Here is a 21,150-nt window from a genome sequence, read left to right on the forward strand (position 1 = left end):
AACTACTGTTCTTCTGAACTTTCTATTCATCAAAGGAACCTGAAAAAAATCTACTTAGCTGTTTTTAACATAATAATAATATTATTAAATGTTTTTAGAATATTAGAATGATTTCTGAAGGATCATGTGACTGGAGTATGGATGCTCAAAATTCAGATTTAAAATCATAGGAATACATTAAATTTTTTGCTGTACTTTGGATCAAATAAATGCAGGCTTGGTGAGCAGAAGAGAGCTCTTTAAAAAAAAAACAAAGAAATCTTACTGTTCAAAAACTTTTGACTGGTAGTGTATAGAAAATATATGCATAAGATAAATAAGATAAAACAGAAATAATTAAATAATTATGGCATAATATACTTTTTACAATGGATTATATGACGTGTGAAAAAAATTTCACATTATATCAGTAGTGGAAATGACAATGTAATGAAAATGATTTGGAAGAAGTCACAAATTGGAAAAAATCTCCACTCTACTTTTGATAAAAGTAGGATGATTTTGAAGTTGGAGGAGAAAATGAGATGGGAGTTCTGGAAGTGAACTACTCCTTTAAGTTGCAAGTTATAAAACCATAGCGGAAATTTCTAAATGACAGAGTCATTTCAACTCCTTTTTTTAGCACTTTTTTCCCGCCTGTATCTTCCTTGGGGTAGTTTCCGTTTCCCTCCTCTCACACTTTTCGGTTAGGCCTCTAAGAAGAGAGCGGGCAGGGAGAGTGTGAACCTCTCACTAATACCATTCTGGGGCATCATGGGACATGAGTCACAATCAGGATGTGTGAGAGTTGCTTGTGGATCAGTTGTTACATAAATCTGAGGGCAGATGGTACCCACAAACCGATCACGGCAACACCCACAGCGAAATGTGAGAGGTGTGTATATGTGCGTATGCACAATTTGAATTCCTCAGTGCTCAGAGCAGAATCTCACTGGTTCAGCACTGAGCCGGCATCATGTTTGACATGGACTAATGATTATTGCCTGCATTGTTTCAAGTTAAATTCATTATGGTTGGAGCAGCTGAGATATCCAGGTTATTCAACAAAACAGCCGGCTTCTTTTATTTCCCGCTCACCGCAAATGTGAAAAGGCAGGTGACATTTTTGTAAATATTCCTCAGAGAGAGAATCCAAATGCTTAATGACACAACGTCTGTCTGGCCTGCCAGTTTTAATACTCAAAAAAGCTGTCATTTGTGCGTATTCCCTGACTCACTGTAAAAACGTTTGTGCTAATGTGTTCTTTTTGATCCAATACCAAGTACTATCAAGGCCAATACGCAGAATCCAATATTTCTGCAGGTTCTGAAAATAAAAAGAGGTAATTAAGGCCATTTAACAAGACATTTGAAAGCCACTATTTTTAACATTTAATAAGCATAAACGCTAATGATAAGAGGGTTTTCAATACCATTCAGATGTTTGTAGTTGGTAATTTTTTTTTTACTGTTTTTGAAAGACATCTCTTACACTCATTAAATAAAATTTCACTATTGTGAAATATTATTAGAATTTTAAATAACCTTTATATTTTAATAATTTAAGAATTTAATTCCTGTAATGACAAAGCTTAAATTTTAACTTTAGAAATCATTCTAATATGCTGATTGCTGCTCAAGAAACAATTTTTATTAATGTTGAAAACTGCTGCTTTTTAGCATTCTTTGATGAACAGAAAGTTCAAAAGAAGAACATTTATTTGAAGTAGAAATATTTTGTAACATTATAAAAGTCTTTACTGTCAGTTTTGATCAATTTAATCCATTCTTGCTGAATAAAATTATTAATTTCTTAAAATACATACAGTATGGTGGCAAAATTCTGAAGATCTGGCCAAGGTAAGGCTGCTCTCAGCGGGTTCATGAGCACTGAATGCCTGCTGACACCCTGGAGCTTATATCTTCGAAAACACTGTAGCAATTTTTATTAACAAACAGCATATTTGTCTAAAGTATATTCTTGCCTAAAAACTCTTAAAAGTTAACTCCGTGACACAAAAACAGTATTATTTATAAAACTATAGTGGATTCGGGCATCCGCCATGACACTCGCTGTGAGAAATACTGAAAAAAAAATTGTTGGAGTATTGATATCACTAGAATATCACACTTCTCCTAGACAACCAGATTCGAGCACCAGAAAGAACTGTCGTATACATATAAATATACATACAGTCAAGCCCAAAATTATTCATACCCCTGGCAAATTCTGATTTAAAGTTACTTTTATTCAACCAGCAAGTTTTTTTTGTGACATCTGTGCTGGCCAGGAGGATAGTGAGAGAGGTAAAAAAAAGAATCCAAGGATCACCACCAAGGCCATCCTGATGAATCTGGGCTCTGCTGGTGGCAACATCTCAAGGCAGACAGTCAAACAGACACTGCACAATACTGGGTTCCACAGACGCAGACCAAGGAGGACACCACTTCTTCAGATAAGGCACACAAAAGACCACTTGGCCTTTGCAAATGCTCATCTGGACAAAGAAGAAGACTTCTGGTCTTCTGTTTTATCGTCAGATGAAACAAAAATTAAATTGTTTGGCCACAATGATGTAGCCTTCATTTGGCGTAAAAAAGGAGAAGCCTTCAACCCTAAGAACACCATCCCCACTGTCAAACATGGTGGTGGAAACCTAATTTTGTTTTTCAGCCAGTGGACCAGGGAAACTAATCACAGTAAACGACACCATTAAAAAAAGAGCAATACATCAAAATTCTCAACAACAACATCAGGCAGTCTGCAGAGAAACTTGGCCTTGGGCACCAGTGGACGTTTCAGCACAACAACGACCCAAAACACACAGCAAAAGTGGTGAAGAAATGCAGACTCTGTGGAGGAAGCTAAAGGTCAGGGTGATGGCAAGGAGACCCTCCAACCTGAAAGAGTTGGAGCTCATCGCTAAAGATGAATGGGCAAAAATGCCAGTGGAGCAGTGGCGATTTCTTTAAGACTGCAAGGGAAGCTCAGCTTCCCCTGTAATGTCACAAAATTAATGGTCAAATTACGTACTATTGTATTAACATTTTATTGACTAAAAATGCGTTAGAAAACGTTCATCTACGAGACGAGTTCGTTCAGAATCAGTTAGACATAGCAGGTCGGCTGACTTGATTTTCTTCTCATACATTCCCGTAGCGTCACAGTGCATTTCCCCATTGAAGCCCAGCGTCCATTGACTTCAATGGGGCTGCTTTGAACGTTTTTTTTCAGTGCTTTGAAACTAGACGGTCATTGGATAAACGCTGCGATTATGTCCCGCCCACGGACGCTCAGCGTCTCTGGGGGTGAATGAGGAGTGGGCTGGCCTGGACGCTGAGCTTCTGCGTGATGATTGGAAGGTCTGTCGAAAGATTGCATTTCCTTTTGACTGACAGCGATTTTGTACTATAAGGAATCGCTGAAGCTATACGCGCTCAGTCCCATCGTGGATTTCTCAAGTTCAGTCGAAATAAAAACTGCTGCAACCTATTTCTTTATATTTGCTTGGCGAAATTGCTTGATTTTCATCATACATTTCACACAATTATACACCACATTCCTTGTTTCACTTTTACAGAGTTTAATTTTTTTTTTTAGATCGTTCATTCATTCATTCATATAGTAGGCTAGTTGGTACGACAGGGTCACAGACCATTTTCTTGAAAAGGAACGTAGGGCAGAATTTACTTTTAAATAAATAGACAATTTTATGATGTAGGCCGAAAATGAGCTTCCCCTATTTGACAGACCAGTAGCCGCCACTGCAGTGGAGACATGTAAAAAGCTGGTCAGCAATTATAGGAAGCGTTTGATTGCTGTTATAGCCAATAAAGGCTTTTCTATTGATTATTGCGAAGGGTATGAATAATTTTGGACATGCTACTTTTTGTTCAAATGTAAATAAAAGATGAGTAATATTTTTTTCCACAATGATGCCTCTTGTACATCGTCTTTTTATCTTCTGGGGGACGTCTGTGTCATTTCTAATCAAAAAAAAAAAAAATGCTAGTTGAATAAAAGTAACTTTAAGTCAGAATTTGCCAGGGGTATGAATAATTTCAGGCTTAACTGTATATATGTTAACACATTTGATCTCTTTTCTCCTGAAGGCTCACGATACGCATTTATTGTCATGCTGCATAAATTAAAAACACTACTTTCAATTATCGATTTTCAATCGGCCTATTCACACATGCCTAGTTGCAGGCCCTACATTAACTGTGTGTGCTAACCTCTCTCTGTCAGTCTGGGAAGCGGCCATATGTAAACAGCTTTGGGAGTTGGCTGTTCTTCTCACTCCTGTAGCTGACGTCAAAGAGGAAGACGGCGTCTGCTGAAGCACGTCGACAGCAGTCTGGTTCTGGCACATGCTCGGCTGGGAGCAGATGAGAGGCTGACAGGCTCAAAGACATACTGCTTGGATCTCAACAATACCAAGAATAATGTAAGCGCAAGAGGAAACACCCCTGTAAACATTTCTAAATCATAGAAAAGCTATCTATTTATACTTCTCGTGGCCTAATTGAGGCTGTGACGCTCGCTGTGATGGCACAGACTATCAAGATGAATATTAGCCTAGTAAATCAAGTGCTACTGACAGACATTTGCTCCATTAGTTTACTTCACTTTTAGCTTTATTATTATTTTATAAGAGAGAGAGCAGCAGACAGTACATTTTGAGGAGAAGAGACAAATTAGCACCACATAATATATAAATATGAAAAAGCAAATATGCTAACCACAACTCCATCAACTCTCAATGATAACGTTTTTTAAAGCAGTACCTAACGCCATGTTGTCTTTACCAAAACATCTCCTGAGAAACATACTATGACAAAATGGCTGCCCCAATTCATACTACAGTGAAAAATGAGAAACACCTCAAGCAATTTTGACACTGTTGAAAAGTAGAATGCAGCAAACAGAGTTATGTGGTTTTACTATGGTACTTGCAGAAGCTTTCTATTTTTCAACTTCTCAGATACTTTAAATATGCCACCACTGTTCAAAAAACATACTGGGTTCCCAGAGTTCTCAGTTATGTATCAGCTGAGTATCAACTCAAATGTCTTCGATGTTTATACCTTAGAATCAATTAAAAAAATTGTCAAAAAAGGCAATTGTTTATTGTGAGTATAGGTCTATTATGAGAGGTGCTTAAATCCCCTTGTGAAAATAAGTACAGTTTAGCATACTTTTAAGCACTTAGTACAAAAATAATATACTTTAATATACTTAAGTGCAAACTAAATGTAATGTTTTCAGAGTTTTACCTGAATTTTATATACTAAGTAAATTGAATTTAATAAGGAAGTTAAACTAAATTTGACATTTGTATTAAATGCAATTAGTTGAACTTCAAGAGATAGTTCACCCAAAAATGAAAATGTTATGTTTATCTGCTTATAAAATTCCTTAATGGTCGTGTAAAACAACACCCTTTTTACCTTTTTACTCAAAAACAGCTCTGATCGAAGCATCCCGGTTTGGTGCATATCTCTTTAAATTATAATAAGCTGCTGCTAACCCTGCCCTCTCTTCCTTTTTTTGTGTATTTGGTGGCACGTTACCATCATAAACAAAATAATCCACTGCATCCTTAGTGGCTCTTATGTTGGGAGAAAATGAAGACTGTAATGTCCACTATTACATCCAAACACAAAACACCTGTTTTCAGAGTTTTAACTGCATTTTATATACTAAGTTAATTAAATTTAATAAGTAAGTTGAACTAAATCTGACATTTGTATTAAATGCAATTTGATGATTTTGGGATAGTTCACCCAAAAATGAAAATGTTATGTTTATCTGCTTACCCCCAAGGCATCCAAGATGTAGGTGACTTTGTTTCTTCAGTAGAACAAAAACGAAGATTCTTAACTCAAACCGTTGCAGTCTGTCAGTCAATTAATTGCAGTCAATGGAACCCACAGCTTTGAGATTAATAAAAAACATACACAGACAAAACCAAATTAAACCCTGCAGCTCTTGACAATAGACTGAAGTCATAACACACAAAACAATCAGTCTGTGCAAAAAACTGAACAGTATTTATATTTTTTTTTTTACCTCTGATCCACTGCAATGTTCAACTGTCCTGAGCATGTTCACAACAGCTGGCGGGTGACGAAGAGCAAGCAACCATAACTTCAGTCGATCATGCTCAAAAGTTGAAAGTCGGTAAAAAGTCAACACTCCCGGATGAGTTTGCGCAAGCAAATGTAATCTTTTCATTTTTAATCAGTTGAAATAATCAGAATGAGCACAAGTAATTATTATTTTGAGTAGACATCGTACCCACAATCTCTACAAAATACTGTTCAGTTTCTTGCACAGACCGATTGTTTTGTGTGTTAAGACCTCAATGTATCGTCACGAGCCGCAGGGTCTAATTTGGTTTTGTCTGTGTATGTTTTTGAACTCTCAAAGCCGTGGGTCTCATTGACTGCCATTATATGACTGACATACTGCAACGGTTTCAGTTAAAAATCGTCATTTGTGTTGTGAAGAAACAAAGTCACCTACATCTTGGATCCCATCAAATTTTAATTTTTGGGTGAACTATCCCTTCAAGAGTGTTTTTGACCCTTTTAAGTAGGACTTAAAGCAGACATCAGATGCATAGTTTCCACAAGTTAGTATGATTCTTTAGGGTCTTCTTAAGAAATGTCTGCAACATACTTTGGTTAAAATTCCTTAATTGTCATAAAACAACACCCTTTTCACCTTTTTACTCAAAAACAGCTCTGTTCAAAGCTCAAACCCAAAAATGAAAATGTTATGTTTATCTGCTTATAAAATTCCTTAATTGTCATGTAAAACAACACCCTTTTTACCTTTTTACTCAAAAACAGCTATGTTCAAAGCATCCCAGTTTGGTGCAAATCTCTTTAAATTATAATAAGCTGCTGCTAACCCTGCCCTCTCTTCCTTTTTTTTGTGTGTATTTGGTGGTGCGTTACCATCAAAAACAAAAAAAACCCCACTGCATCCTTAGTGGCTCTTAGTGGCCTTAGTGGTCAGGAGAAAATGAAGACTGTTTACACTACTTTTACATCCAAATACAAAACACCTGCATTGCTTACGAGACAATGTTGTCACTACAGCTGCTCAAGTGCTGAGAAAATAGCGGACAGCATACAACTGTCTGAGGATGGAAACATGTTAACATGGGACAGTCTGTCAGCGGTCATGGGTGGAGCCTGCTCAGTAAATCAAAATGGCTTGATATTTGAGACATTTTCATTAATTCTAAAACACAGCGCAATACAGTGTAACATCGAAAATGCTGAGAAAACACTTTTATAAATAAATTAAGGCAGAACATTGTGCCTTTTTTTTTACAGATTTTTTAAAAGTACATATTCCCAAATTTGCATAAAAATATGTGGATGGAAACTCATTTAGTGTTGCTATCTTTTTTGAAACTCCAGCAGAAGCCTCTATTTGCTCTCCATTTGAGATGAAGCATCTGAGAAATTAACAAGATCTCATTTGTGATTGTTCTTTCCTACAGGTATGCTCATTTCTCTATCGAGGGAGGTTTGTAGTTACTGGCGCATTGAAATGTCTAATTGCATCTTGGCATTGCATATCAATACATGCATTATGCTTAATCTCATCTAATCACTTCTGTTACGATGTTGTGAGCATTGTTACCTTCATCAGAGCTAGAACAGGGGCCACTTCAACATTATAATATCTTCACAAACAGCACCTGCGAGTCCAGCCTGCAATAAGGTCTCCCTATTAGTTGCGTAACAAAAAAGGCGTGTTTATCGTTTTCCCTGCTACACGGAAGATGCCTATCGCACGAGGGTACGATACCATCCGAGCGTTTAGGGAGAAAGGAATGTCTCAGCTCAAAATAATCATTCTCGCACAGTCTGGGTGACATTCAATTTGATTCAAAGCACTCGAGTCATGTTAATATCTCTGCACATTGCAAGCACTGATGTAAGCCACTTCATAACAGAGGAGCCATTCAGAGCCACTGAATGCCAAGTGATGATTTGAGAAGCACAAAGGAAGCTCAGCACTATTTAATTACACAGCACGCAGGAGCAGAATGCCTGTGGAAACTGACATCCTAACAGATTTCAATGGCTCTTGAGGTCAAAAGTTTACTCTAGGGTTGTTTGCATGTTGGTACATCTCTGGAGGTTCCAACACGTGTATATAATTTCATCGGTGAAAACACAACCGCTCTCGTTTTTGGCTCCCAGAACCGTCTGATGCTTTCATTAAATGTAATTACACAATCCATCAACCAGCCGCCATTTCAACGCCATCTCCTATTCTCATTAAGCACATGCCTTAAATTAAAAATAAGGGTACAGAATCTTAGCACTGATGTGTGGTTTTGATGAAGCTGAAGAATGTATCGCCTCAACATTCATTTCATCCGCAGGTGTGTCTGAGGAATCTCCAGACGTCGGTGCTCTGGCCCTCCTCTGCTGTTCTCCATCCAGCCTCATAATACCCCCGCATGGCCAAGAGGAGGAGCGCGGAAATGGAAACACTGCTAGACGAGCGTAATGAGGTGCACCTGGTGCTTACTGCCTCATCACTGCTGCCATAAAACTGTGTTTTTTCATCAGAAAAGAGATTCCAGCAGTGAATGCATGAAATGACCCCTAGACCCCAAGGCAGAGTTGCAGCAACCATTTGTAAGTTCATGTTTAAAAGGTTAGTTCATCCAAAAATGAAAATTCTGTCATTAATTACTCACCCATATGTCATTCCAAACCCTTAAGACCTTCATCACATGGACTTTTTTTCAATGTCTGGGCTTTGAACGTGTCAGAAAGCTCTTGGATTTCATCGAAACTAACTTAATTTGTATTCTGAAAATGAATGAAGGTCTTTTTGGTTCGGAACAACATAAGGGTGAGTAATTAATGACAAAATTTTATTTTTTGGGTGAACTAACCCTTTAAAATGGATAAATTGAAACCAAAAATGACCCAAAATTGAACATTCAGGCATTAGCAACAAACAGTTGCCGATAACCATTGATTTCCATAGTATGGAAAAAATACTACACGAAGTCAATGCCTACTTAGTAACTAGTCTACTAGCTAGTTTGTAACTACACTGTAAAAAATTTGCTGTAGTTCTGCAGCTGGTTGCCAGTAACTTACTGTAGATTTTTAATTTATGTTATTTACTGGCAACAGTTTGTTCAAAGTTAAATGAACATTAAACATTAACAAGTCTTTGTCTTTACAGAATAAAACTATAAAATAACAACCTACTGCAAAGCATTCTGGGAACCAGAAACCTTCATCAACCTTTTTCTGTTTTTTTCCTTCAGATTTTGGTTCCCAGAATGCTTTGCATGAGGCTGTTATTTTAGTTTTATTCTGTAAAGATAAAGACTTGTTAATGTTTAATGTTCAATTAACTTTGAACAAACTGTTGCCAGTAAATAGCATAAATTAAAATCTACAGTAAGTTACTGGCAACCAGCTGCCAGTAATACTGTAAGTTCTACAGATTTTGTTTACAGTGTAATTTCCGTACTTTATTCAGTGGCACCAGCAAAATGTAGCTGGTATACACTTAAAAATAAAGATGCTTCACGATGCCATAGAAGAATCTTTTTTGTTTAAATCTTTTTCGCTGGGGAACCAAAACTGGTCCTTCTATGGCATCGCTGTCAAGAACCTTTTAAAGCACCTTTATTTTTAAGAGTGTAGGCTGTAAGCTTTTTGTAATGCATAGTCACATTATATGATGTTTACTCTTAATGATCCAATAGTAGCCTTCAAACATACACTTCTGCTCAAAAATATTTTAAAAAATGTAATTTATTCCTGTAATACAAAGCTAAATTTTCAGCATCATTATTTCAGTCTTCAGTGATTTATTATCAATGTTGAAAACTGTTGTGCTGCTTAATATAAATATATATATATATATATATATATATATATATATATATATATATATATTTTTTTTTTTTTTTTTTTTTTTTTTTGAACTGTGATACTTTTTTCAGTATTCTTTGATCAATAAAAGATTCAAAAGAAAAGCATTCATTTAAAATAGAAATGTTTTCTAACAATACACACTACAATTCAAAAGTTTGGGGTCAGTAAATTTGTATTCTTTCTTTTTTGAAAGAAATAAATACCACATGAATACATAAATACATTTACCAAGGATGTGTTAAATAAAAAAGTGATAGCATAGATTAACATTGTTAGAAAAGATTTATATTTTTAATAAATGCTGTTCTTTTTTACTTGTTATTCATCAAAGAATCCTGAGAAAAAGAATCACAGGTTCCAAAAAATATTTGACAGTGCAACTGTTTCCAACATTGATAATTCTAATAATAAATCAGCATATTAGAATGATTTCTAAAGGATCATGTAACACTTAAGACTGGAGTAACAGCTGATGAAAATTCATTTTAAAGTATATTAAAATAAAAAACATTATTTTATAATGTAATATTTTGCAATATTACTGTTTTCTGTATTTTTCATCAAATAAATACAGCATTAACATGCAAAATGACATAAGATATTTAGTCTCGTCTTAAGCCAAATGCACTTAATTTAGGTTTTTCCCCCTGGAAACAAGACTAAATATTTTATGTTTAATTTTGCTTATTTAGTAAATGCATCTTAATGAAAAAAAAAAAAAGATATTTGGACTATAACAAGACAGAAATACGAAATAAGATAAGCCTTTTTTTTGCAGTGAAACTTTTGAGCGGCAGTGTACTGTACATGAGCAGAAGTTATGGTGAATACTGTAAATTTCCATTTATACTTGATTCTAACTTATTTTGTCTCACTTCACTAATGATAAAATATGTTTCCATTGAAGTATGATACTATTTAATCATAAATAACATAATAGGTATTTTTATATGTAAATAACATTCAGTAAAGTGATATGATACAAAAATAAAATACATTTATTTATTATGTTTGTTCTATTAAAATGTACATTTTCCAAATTATCATACATGTTTAAAAGATTGAAGTCTGTAAGGTAAACAAGATCTTATTGATGGAATTCAATCAGTCTGTTTTTTTCTGTTCCAACCGGGATTGTTCTATAAATATTAAGTTTATACACAAAGTTACATTTCAAGTTTAATGTGCAAAAGTATTTCATAGTGTGGAAGTTTGTGCCCCTTTACATCAAAAATAGACTAAGCTGTAACTTAGTGCAAATGGAGCTGCTGGACTGATCTAATCCTCCATTTCCTGTACAACGAGGAACCCACATCCCATTTTCATGTTTTGGCTTTTTTTCACTACCACTTACATAGGCCCGGCCCCCTCCCTTTGTTTGTTTTATTATTTTGTCACAGGTTTAAAAGCCTTTCTGAAGCATGTCACTGCTAATCCCATTGTGGATGTGTTCGCTTCCCATCACCCTGGCTAATTAGAGATCTACTCATCTGGGGTTAATGGGAGATTAGTCCACAAATTAGGACTTCTGTAAGCTTATCCTCAGGAAGCCAAGACCAGTCAAACTCCACAAATATATTAATTAAAGTAACAGCAAAAAAAAAGTCCATTTATAACATTTCCTGACTCATCGCCAGTCGGAAACAATGTGAAAAAGTGTACCTTTAGGCGTACAACAGCTTGTACCTAATCTATACATAAAATGTCTATGTTAGTACCTTAGAGTAGTAATATGTACCCTTGTAAGGCATTAATATAAACCTTTAACCTTTCTAGTAATAAGATTTTTGCACTTTTTCTAACAGTGCACTCTTAGGAAAGAAAGTCAGTTGGGCGGTACCCTTTTAAAAGGTACTAAGTATCTTAAAGGGGTCATTGCATGCCCATTTTCCACAAGTTGGTATGATTCTCTAGGGTTTTCATGTAATGTCTGCAAAATACTTTGGTTAAAATTCCTCAGTGGTCGAGTAAAACAACACCCTTTTTACCTTTTCAAAAACAGCTCTGCTCACAGCGACCCGTCTCTTTAAATGATAATGAACTACTTCTCACCCCACCCCTTTTTTGTGTATTTGGTGGCGCTTTACCATCAAAAGCAAAATGAATCCACTGCGTTCTCAGCACCTCTGATGACAGAAGAAAATGAAGACTCTTATGTTCACTTTTACGTTTACAAGCGCAAGAAAACAGCGGACAGTGTACAACAGGCAGTCATGGGCGGAGCCTGAGCACTATGACGTCATTCTGCACAGAAAATCAAAACGCCTTGATAATTGAGACTTTAAGTTTTCCAGGGAAGTCCACACACTGCTAAGACACATTTATATAAAAGTGAATTTTCCATTCAATGTCCCCTTTAACTAGTAAGTATAATATGTACTATCAAGATACTAATGTGTACACTTGAGGTACTAAATATGTATCTGTAAGGTAATAGTATGCACATTTTAGGAGTAAATATGGTACATACAGTAGGATACCTTCTGACACATTTTGTACTTTTTTTGATAGTGTATTGATATCTTCAAATTTTGTTTGATGTGTTATTGTGTTACTATTTACACTAATTTGATCCACAGAAGAGTTAAAGTCGTTATATCATGAGTAATCAAACTTTCTCTGATCTTTTAAGATAAATGAGATATGATATTATGAAAAATAAGATTGTAAGAACCCAAAAATTCACCCCTGGAGATATTTATTGAAGAAGAACAAAGACTCCAGAACAAAAAATTACAGATAACTTACTCACTCCCTTGTCATCCAAGATGTTCTTGTCTTTCTATCTTCAGTCGTAAAGAAATTGTGTTTCTTGAGGAAAACATTTCAGGAATGTTCTCCATATAGTGGACTTCTATGGTGCCTGCGAGTTTGAACTTCCAAGATGCAGTTTAAATGCAGCATCAAAGGGACTCTAAACGATCCAAGCCAAGGAAGAACGATCTTATCTAGCGAAACGATCAGTTATTTTCTTAAAAAATGTACATTTTATATACTTTCATCAAATCTTGTCTTGTCTAGCTCTGTGATGCACATGCATACTCCATGTACAGTAAATCGCTGTTTTACCTCTTTATTTTAATTGATCTTATTTGCATGTTCCCTTTGTAAACACTGGGTCGGTACTTCCACAGTGATGTACTGTAGGACCATTTTTAAAAAGTTGGAGGAGAAAATGAGATGGGTGTTTTTTTGACCTACCCTAACTGTATTGAACCAGAGTACACAGAGTATGCATTCACATCACAGAGATAGACAAGACGAGCATTTGAGTTTAAAAAGTGTATAAATCGTACAAATTTTAGAAAATAACCAATCGTTTCACTAGATAAGACTCTTCTTCCTCTGCTGGGATTGTTTACAGTCCTTTGAAGCTGCATTTAAACTGCATTTTGGAAGTTCAAACTCACGGCACCATAGAAGTTCATTATATGGAGAACATTTTTTAAATGTTTTCCTCAAGAAAATTTCTTTACGACTGAAGAAAGAAAGACATGAACATCTTGGATGACAAGGGAGTGAGTAAGTTATGAATTTTTGGGTTCTTACATTCTTATTTCTCATAGCATCATGAACTCATTTATCTTAAAAGATCAGAGAAAGTTTGATTACTCATGATATAACACCTTTAACTCTTATGTGGATCAAATTAGTGTAAAAAGGTAACACAAGAACACATTGAACAAAATTTGAAGACATCAATACACTCAAAAATGCTACAAAAGTTGTCAAAAGGTACCCTATGTACCATATTTACTCCTAAAATGACCACACTATTACACTATTACCTTAAAGATACATAGTACCTCAAGTGTACATATTAGTATCTTGTTCAAACTCGCTAAGTCCACTATATGGAGAACATACCTGAAATGTTTTCTTAAAAAAAACTATTTCTTTACGACTAAAGAAAGATAGACATAAACATCTTGGATGACAAAGGGGTGAGTAAATGATCTGCAAATTTTTGTTCTGGAGATGCTTTCAAATTTAAGGGTGTACTCACACTAGGCAGTTTGAACCGTGCCCGAGTGCGTTTGACCACCAAAGCGCGGTTCGTTTGACTAGTGTGAGTGCTCCGAACCGTGCCCGGGCGCGGCTCGTTTAGTTGTCCCTGGCCCGCTTGGAAGAGGTGGGCCAGAGCACGGTTCAGTTGGACTCGGGCGCGGTTCGCATGCAGTGTGAGCGCTAACCGTGCTGAAGCATGGAACAGGACACGTGACGTCGCGTTTTTGCGAGGTAATCAACGTTTTTGTAGTCCGTAATCAAAGCTGCAAAGTCATTGCTGCACTTCAGCTGGTAATTGAAAACCTCCTCAGACGAGCAGCATGACTGCGTGAAAATTTTCGTGCTACTTAGGCGATAGACCTGTTTAACAATAGGCGTTGAGACGGCTGTGGACCACCGCGGACCAAACGATTTACAATAATTATCCACAAAGAAAACTATTTCGCGTTCAGCGCGAGCGTTGCTCTTCCTGTATATCCTGAAACCATCGCAACATAATGACGTAAGCGTGCTCCGGCACGAATGTTGAAACCCTATGTGAGTGCAGGCCAGAGGGGGAGAGGGGAGGGGGGACAATCGTACTCGGGCCCGGTTCAGGTCAACCGTGCCTAGTGTGAGTACACCCTTAGCTGCACTAAAAAAATAAAAAAATAACAATTCAGAAACACCAAAGGTTGTCGGCTGGTTAGCATGTGTCAGCAAAAAATGCATGTTTAATTAAAAGAGAAGGTAAAAAATGATCATTACAGAGCAAAATACTTCATTCTAAACTGTAACATTATGTTTAAACAATAATAATGAAAAAATAATGAATATCCTCGCTTTAAAATACATATTAAACCCTGTATCAGCTTTTTTGTCTCTTTGTCCACATTTTCGACTGATTTCTATTCCTCTCATGGAAACCGGCCACTTTAGCGGAGCAGTTTTGGAACATCGCCAGGTTCTTTTGGTGAAATGTCAGCTGGCTTTGAGACTGACCACACATCTGCCAACACAAAAGTGAAAGCGTAGGAGCCCGGAGGAGATTCCTCAGTGGAATTCCTTTATAGTCCGCCATGCCTCACATCAGAGAGATTTTAACTACATTACTTCCTCGAGCCATGTGTGCCGATGGCAACCTGAGTGTACTACTTTTGCGCTAATACACAGATTAGAGATATCAATGGATTTTGCAAACAAGGGGAGAGAAATAGGCTTAGAATAACCAAACGCTGACTTCCTGGTAAAATCACAGTGTTAACAGACTAAACACCCCCTCAGGTCTGTTTAAGACAGCGGTCTTTGGGAATTTTCCAGTTTTTCCAGTTTTTATCAGCATTGGGATTACATTTCTAGCCTGGCTTTGCCAACTTTTTGATTTAAGATACTAATATTTATTTACGTCACAGAGGAAGTCATTAGAGCAAATATGTGGCATGAATTCTTTAAGTGTGAGAACCCTCTCATGTAAACGTCGCAGGGAAAAAGAGAATTGTTAATGATTATGCAAATGGCAGCAGATATTGGCTATAGCACAAACCTGCACGAGGTTCCACCCCTCCAACGATTCAGCGATGATTGAAGTCACTGACGGACACACTCCTCCAAAGATCATCAAATGTTTTGGACCGTAGCAGATCGCATCGAAGAAGGCCCGCAATCCCTTTGCGTTGTCACACTGAAGAGAGAAAAAAGGAGGAAAAAGAAGTCTATAAATATACATTCCATGGTAATGTCAGTCATAATGACATCAGCAGGTGTACTTCCTCTCAGTTCATTCACTTAGAAAACAGGTTTCAACCTTGAGAGCTTTTTCTTGATTTATATTCCTCATGTACAACAGTATTACATTACCAAAAATCCAATGCATGTTTCTTTCATAATATGGAAGTGTAAATGTGAAAAAAAAAAAAAAAAAATACATGGACCTCGAATTTCTGAATGTGAAAACGTGTGATGTACAGGAGAGGCCGACTGCTGCGGCACTATGCGCCCATTTCATATCACTATGGCAACGCTCTTGGCTCTGTGGAAGTGCTGAAGGAAAGAAAAGATGTAGCAGGGGCTATTGATTGTGATGTGAGTCTCTAACTGTTTTATCTTTGATTTTCTGATGTTGGTAATGATATTTCAGTCCCTGGTAAACACTTCCGAAGGTCAATTAACAGCAGTCAGCTTGACCTGATTCAATCCTGGTCGTAACCAGAAATGTCTCAACACCGCACACAGTGACCCGGTCAAGAATTTTCCTCTTGGCTTTTGACCTCGCTCGCTAAAGTGCCTGCTTGTCTTGTTTTAACCAAAGAACACAGTTTAGTTTAGTATGAGTGAAAACTCCTTAAACATTTTGGTTGGGGGCATTCTTTAGCAAGTCTCAGGGTTTATTAAGAGAGCAAAAAAACATTTTTTTTTCACAAGAAAAAAAAAAAGAGAGCACCTAGAGATTTGGTTTAGTACTCACACTGCACATAGTGACTCATTAAATATAACTATAAAAACACAATTATTGATAATAGTGAAACTAGTATTACTGAACTTTGTTTTTTATTTTAAAATAAAATAATTATATTTTAAAATAAAAAAGTGAGTGTTAAATTATTACAAATGAGTCTATATTAGGGGGTATAAATACAATTATTTAATAGTACATTAAAAAATACAATGCTTTCAAACCTAAAATCAGCAAGCTGTTATTATACTATTATATTTTAAGTGAGTATTAAAAAAACTATTTAAATAGTTTTTTTAACAATAAATATTTAAAAGCACACTTAAAAATACAATTCTAATATTTGTATTTTATTTAAAACTACAAAAGGTGAGTATTTAATAAAAAATACAATTATTTAATAGTACACTTTTAAAAATGCTAATATTTACACTTTAATTTTTTTTCTTTTTAATATGAATTTTCATTTCAAACTTAAAATCAGCAAGCTGTTATTATACTATTATATTTTTAAAATAACTGAGTATTAAATAAAAAATACTATTATTTTATAGCACACTTAAAATTACAATACTAATATTTGTATTTTATTTAAAAATACAAAAAGTGAGTATTAAATGAAAATAAAAAGTGAGTATTAAATAAAAATAGAATTATTTAATAGTACACTTAAAAATACAATGTTAATATTTACATTTAAATTTTTCTCTTTTATTTTTTATATGAATTTTCATTTCAAACCTAAAATCAGCAACATTTTATTACACCATTATATTTAAAAATAAAACGTGAGCATTAAATAAAAAATAGAATTATTTAAAAGTACATTTAAAATACAATGCTAATTTTTAAATTTTAATTGTTTATTTTCATATAAATTTTCATTTCAAACTTAAAATCAGCACGCTTTTATTGTACTATTATATTAAAAAAGTGAGTATTAAATAAAAAACAATTAATTAATAGTACACTTAAAAATACAATGCTAATATTTATATATATATTTTTCATTTTTAATTTTTATATTAATTTTCATTTCAACATCAGCAAGCTTTTATTATACTATTATATTTTTTTAAAAAGTGAGTACTAAATAAAAAACTACACTTATTGAATAATACACTTAAAAATACAATGCTAATATTTATATATATTTTTTCTTTTTTATATTAATTTTCATTTTAAACCTAACATCAGCAAGCTTTTCTTATACTCTTATATTTTAAAATAAAAAAGTTAGTATTAAATAAAAAAATACAATTATTTTATAGCATACTTAAAAATACATTGCTAATATTTGTATTTTATTTAAAAATACAAAAAGTGAGTATTAAAAAAAATTTAAACTCAGTATTAAATAAAAAATGTAACTATTTAACAGTACATTTATAATTATAATGCTGATATTTAGATTTTTGATTTTGTATTTTTTATATGACTTTTCAAGACTATATTTTAAAATAAAAAGTGAGTATTAAACAAAAAATACAATTATTTTATAGCACATTTGAACACAATTGTAATATATACATTTTCAGTTTTGCTTCTTTTTACCTTTTTATATTAATTTTCATGATTTTCAAACCTAAAATCAGACTTTTATTTTGCCAAGTAATTAGCGCTGCAGAGTGAAGAGCTTAAGTAAAGTGAATAAAATGTCTATATAAAGATACACTTTGACACATTGCACAATATCATCTGCCATCTGGAAATGAGCAGCTTTGATATGATGACAACTACTTTTTTGTTCCACAGGAATAAAAAACAAACAAACAAGAAAAACTTGCCAAACTTAGAGCCTTTAAACAAACACTTTACCTAAAATAATTGTGCAACTTAATCATCAAAGTCCAAAAAAGTCGTGCTCAAAATCTGCTGTTCAAAAATCTGAGGCGTCACATGACCGCTCAGGTTGAACGAGCAAGACGCTTCTGATTCCAGTATGCCTTTGAGCATTTATGTGAAAGCTATTTTTGGCCCACAACCAATGACGATACAACAGACGTTCTTACACAAGCAGTACATCTCTATTTCTGACACTCCATCATACTTGCTAGTGCTCACTAGCCAGTGAGCTTCAGCGTCAGAAATAGAAGTGTTGAAAATAGACTGTGGCGTATGAAGAGCAAGAATATGAGATGAGGCACTGCAGGGCGAGTCGATTGAAGTGATGCTGTTCATAATGCTGAATAAAACAGCAGGCTTTTAAGAGAGCTCATTTGCATATTTCCTCCATATTCACTTCATTCTGGTCATCAGTAACCACCAAAACACTGAACCCTAAACAGCCTTTCCCTCTTGTTTACCGAAAAAATTGCCTGCTCTCCAAACAAGACGCGAGTTAAATCCAATACAGTAGGTGTAGAAATGAACGTTTTCAGGAGTGAAACACACCGTAATAAGTGACGGACGGATAAGCGTCTGAACCAATTAAGCTCTACTGTGAAAATGAATCATCGTGACAACGTTTAACCAGACGCATCATCATCGCCAGTCAATTTAAGCTTCATTTCAACCTACTGACCAAGGCTGCTTTCTTCAACCATACCCATGATTATTCAGTCAGTAATGAAGCTCTAGCTACAAATACCATTCCTGAACATTCACGCTGGACGCAATGTGAGGTAACTGACCACCACATTCTGCACTGAAATCAAGGCACCTTTGAATACCAACAATCACAACGTGGTCGTTTGCCTTATAAGGACGCACATCCACGATCTGCAGAGCAGGCTTTGGCCATGTTGTCATGGGAACGCACTCCTCACTTTATACGCTAAATGAAGGAGAAAGCAAGGCCGGCGTTGATAGATATAGCACGGACTGCCTGCTACAATCATGATGCTATTAATCAGTATTCAGAGGTGACATTTGAAGGCTTAATTTTGGATTTCACAGAGCTGGTGGCAGACTGACAGACTTGACAACAATAGGGCACCACCACAACATCATCGCAAATGATTTTAACGAGTATCTCATCACTAAACTTGTTGAAAAAAACATCAAACTTAAAAAATTAAATAATGGCACTGGATTTATAGTCACTGATGTATACTAAGTTTGGGATCAGTAAGCCTTGTAATGTTATTTAAAGAAGTCTCTTATGCTCATTTTGCTGGCCAAACATTATACACTTTTTTTTATCAGTTTAACAGATCCTTGCTGTATAGTATTATTTCTTTCCAAAAAAAGATTAAAATTTAAAATAAAAAATGTACTGAGTCCAAACTTTTGAACAGTAGTGTATATTGTATAAATGCTGTTCTTTTTAACATTTTATTCCTCAAAGAATCCTGAAAAAAGTATCACAGGTTCCAAAAAAATATTAAGCAACACAACTGTTTCCGGCACTGATAATAAATCACCGTAATAGAATGATTTCTAAAAGATAATTTGTGACCCTGGACCACAAAACTAGTCTTAAGTCGCTGGGGTATATTTGTAGCAATAGCCAAAAATACATTGTATGGGTCAAAATTATTGATTTTTCTTTTATGCCAAAAATCATTAGGAAATTAAGTAAAGATCATGTTCCATGAAGATTTTTAGTAAAATTCCTACTATAAATATATCAAAATGTAATTTTTGATTAGTAATATGCATTGTTAAGAACTTAATTTGGACAACTTTAAAGGTGATTTTCTCAGTATTTTGATTTTTTTGCACCCTCAGATTCCAGATTTTCAAATAGATTGTATTGTCAAATATTGTCCAATCCTAACAAACCATACATCAATAGAAAGCTTATCTATTGAGCTTTCATATGATGTATACATCTCAGTTTTGTAAAATTTAACCTTATGACTGGTTTTGTGGTCCAGGGTCACATTTGACACTGAAGACCGGAGTAATGATGCTGAAAATTCAGCTTTGCATCACAGGAAAAATGTTTTATATGTAAGGAATAATTGACGACGGGCCGTAGAATTCTTAGAAAATAACGCACACCCGAGGTGGTGATGCGGCATGTGCATTATTTTCGTCAAATTCTACGGACCGAAGTCAATTATTACACTTATACCGTTTTTATCCTTAAAATGTTACTGTGAGTAGGATTAATTTCTTACGCAGCTCATCCAACCCTTCATTGCTAGTTCCAAAACGTCATTTTAGACCTAGTAACGACGCTTGAGCCACTGATAGCGAACTAATGCAGTTAATAATGAAGTTTAGACAGACCGACAGACAGGCAGACAGACAGAAAGCGAGAGGGAGAGAGAGATTAAGTGCATGAATTACCTCTCTCAAGTCTGTGTGTCTCTCAAAGGTGACTGGCAGCATCGTCTCTACTAACAGTTAAATTCCAGTCCATTTTCTTCAAGACCACGACGTTGTTACCTCGCGTGTGAGAACGGTCATGTCGTTTTTAAGTTGTTAATCATCAGAGCAGCGCTAACAGCATTAGCGCTTATGGTAACGCGAGTGCTAACTGTATGCGCGTGCGTCTGTGAGTGAGAGAGAGAGCGAGAGAAATAGAGTATGTGCTTTCCGTACATAATAAAACGTAATATTGTGGGAAAAAAACATGGAAATAATGTCATTTATATCCTACTGTTTACTGTATTTATTTGTTTGGCCAGTGTCATTGTGGGTTTTGGTTATTTTGCTGTTTTGGGCTGTAAGGACCTTTGAAATAACTGAAATCATGTGGCGAAGTGATATAGACATGCACTGCGGTCAAAAGCTGCCTGGAACTACATTCGCCGTGCGTTTCCCTGAAAATAATGCACACCTCTAGAACGTCATGCATTCAACGGCCCTGTAGTATAATTATATTTTAATGTATATTAAAA

General features: G+C 35.2%; 1 protein-coding gene across 1 annotated transcript in view; it reads right to left on the bottom strand.

Moving 5' to 3' along the window:
- The window catches only part of gabbr2 (gamma-aminobutyric acid (GABA) B receptor, 2), a 263,152-nt gene that overhangs the window by 178,931 nt on the left and 63,071 nt on the right, over positions 1–21,150 (bottom strand). Inside the window, exon 2 of the mRNA XM_073822118.1 lies at positions 15,449–15,586. Coding sequence (XP_073678219.1) covers positions 15,449–15,586 — 138 coding nt within the window. The remainder of the gene's footprint in view (positions 1–15,448; positions 15,587–21,150) is intronic.

Source organism: Garra rufa, chromosome 17 (genome assembly GCF_049309525.1).
Source record: "Garra rufa chromosome 17, GarRuf1.0, whole genome shotgun sequence".
Classification (NCBI taxonomy): Eukaryota; Metazoa; Chordata; class Actinopteri; order Cypriniformes; family Cyprinidae; genus Garra; species Garra rufa.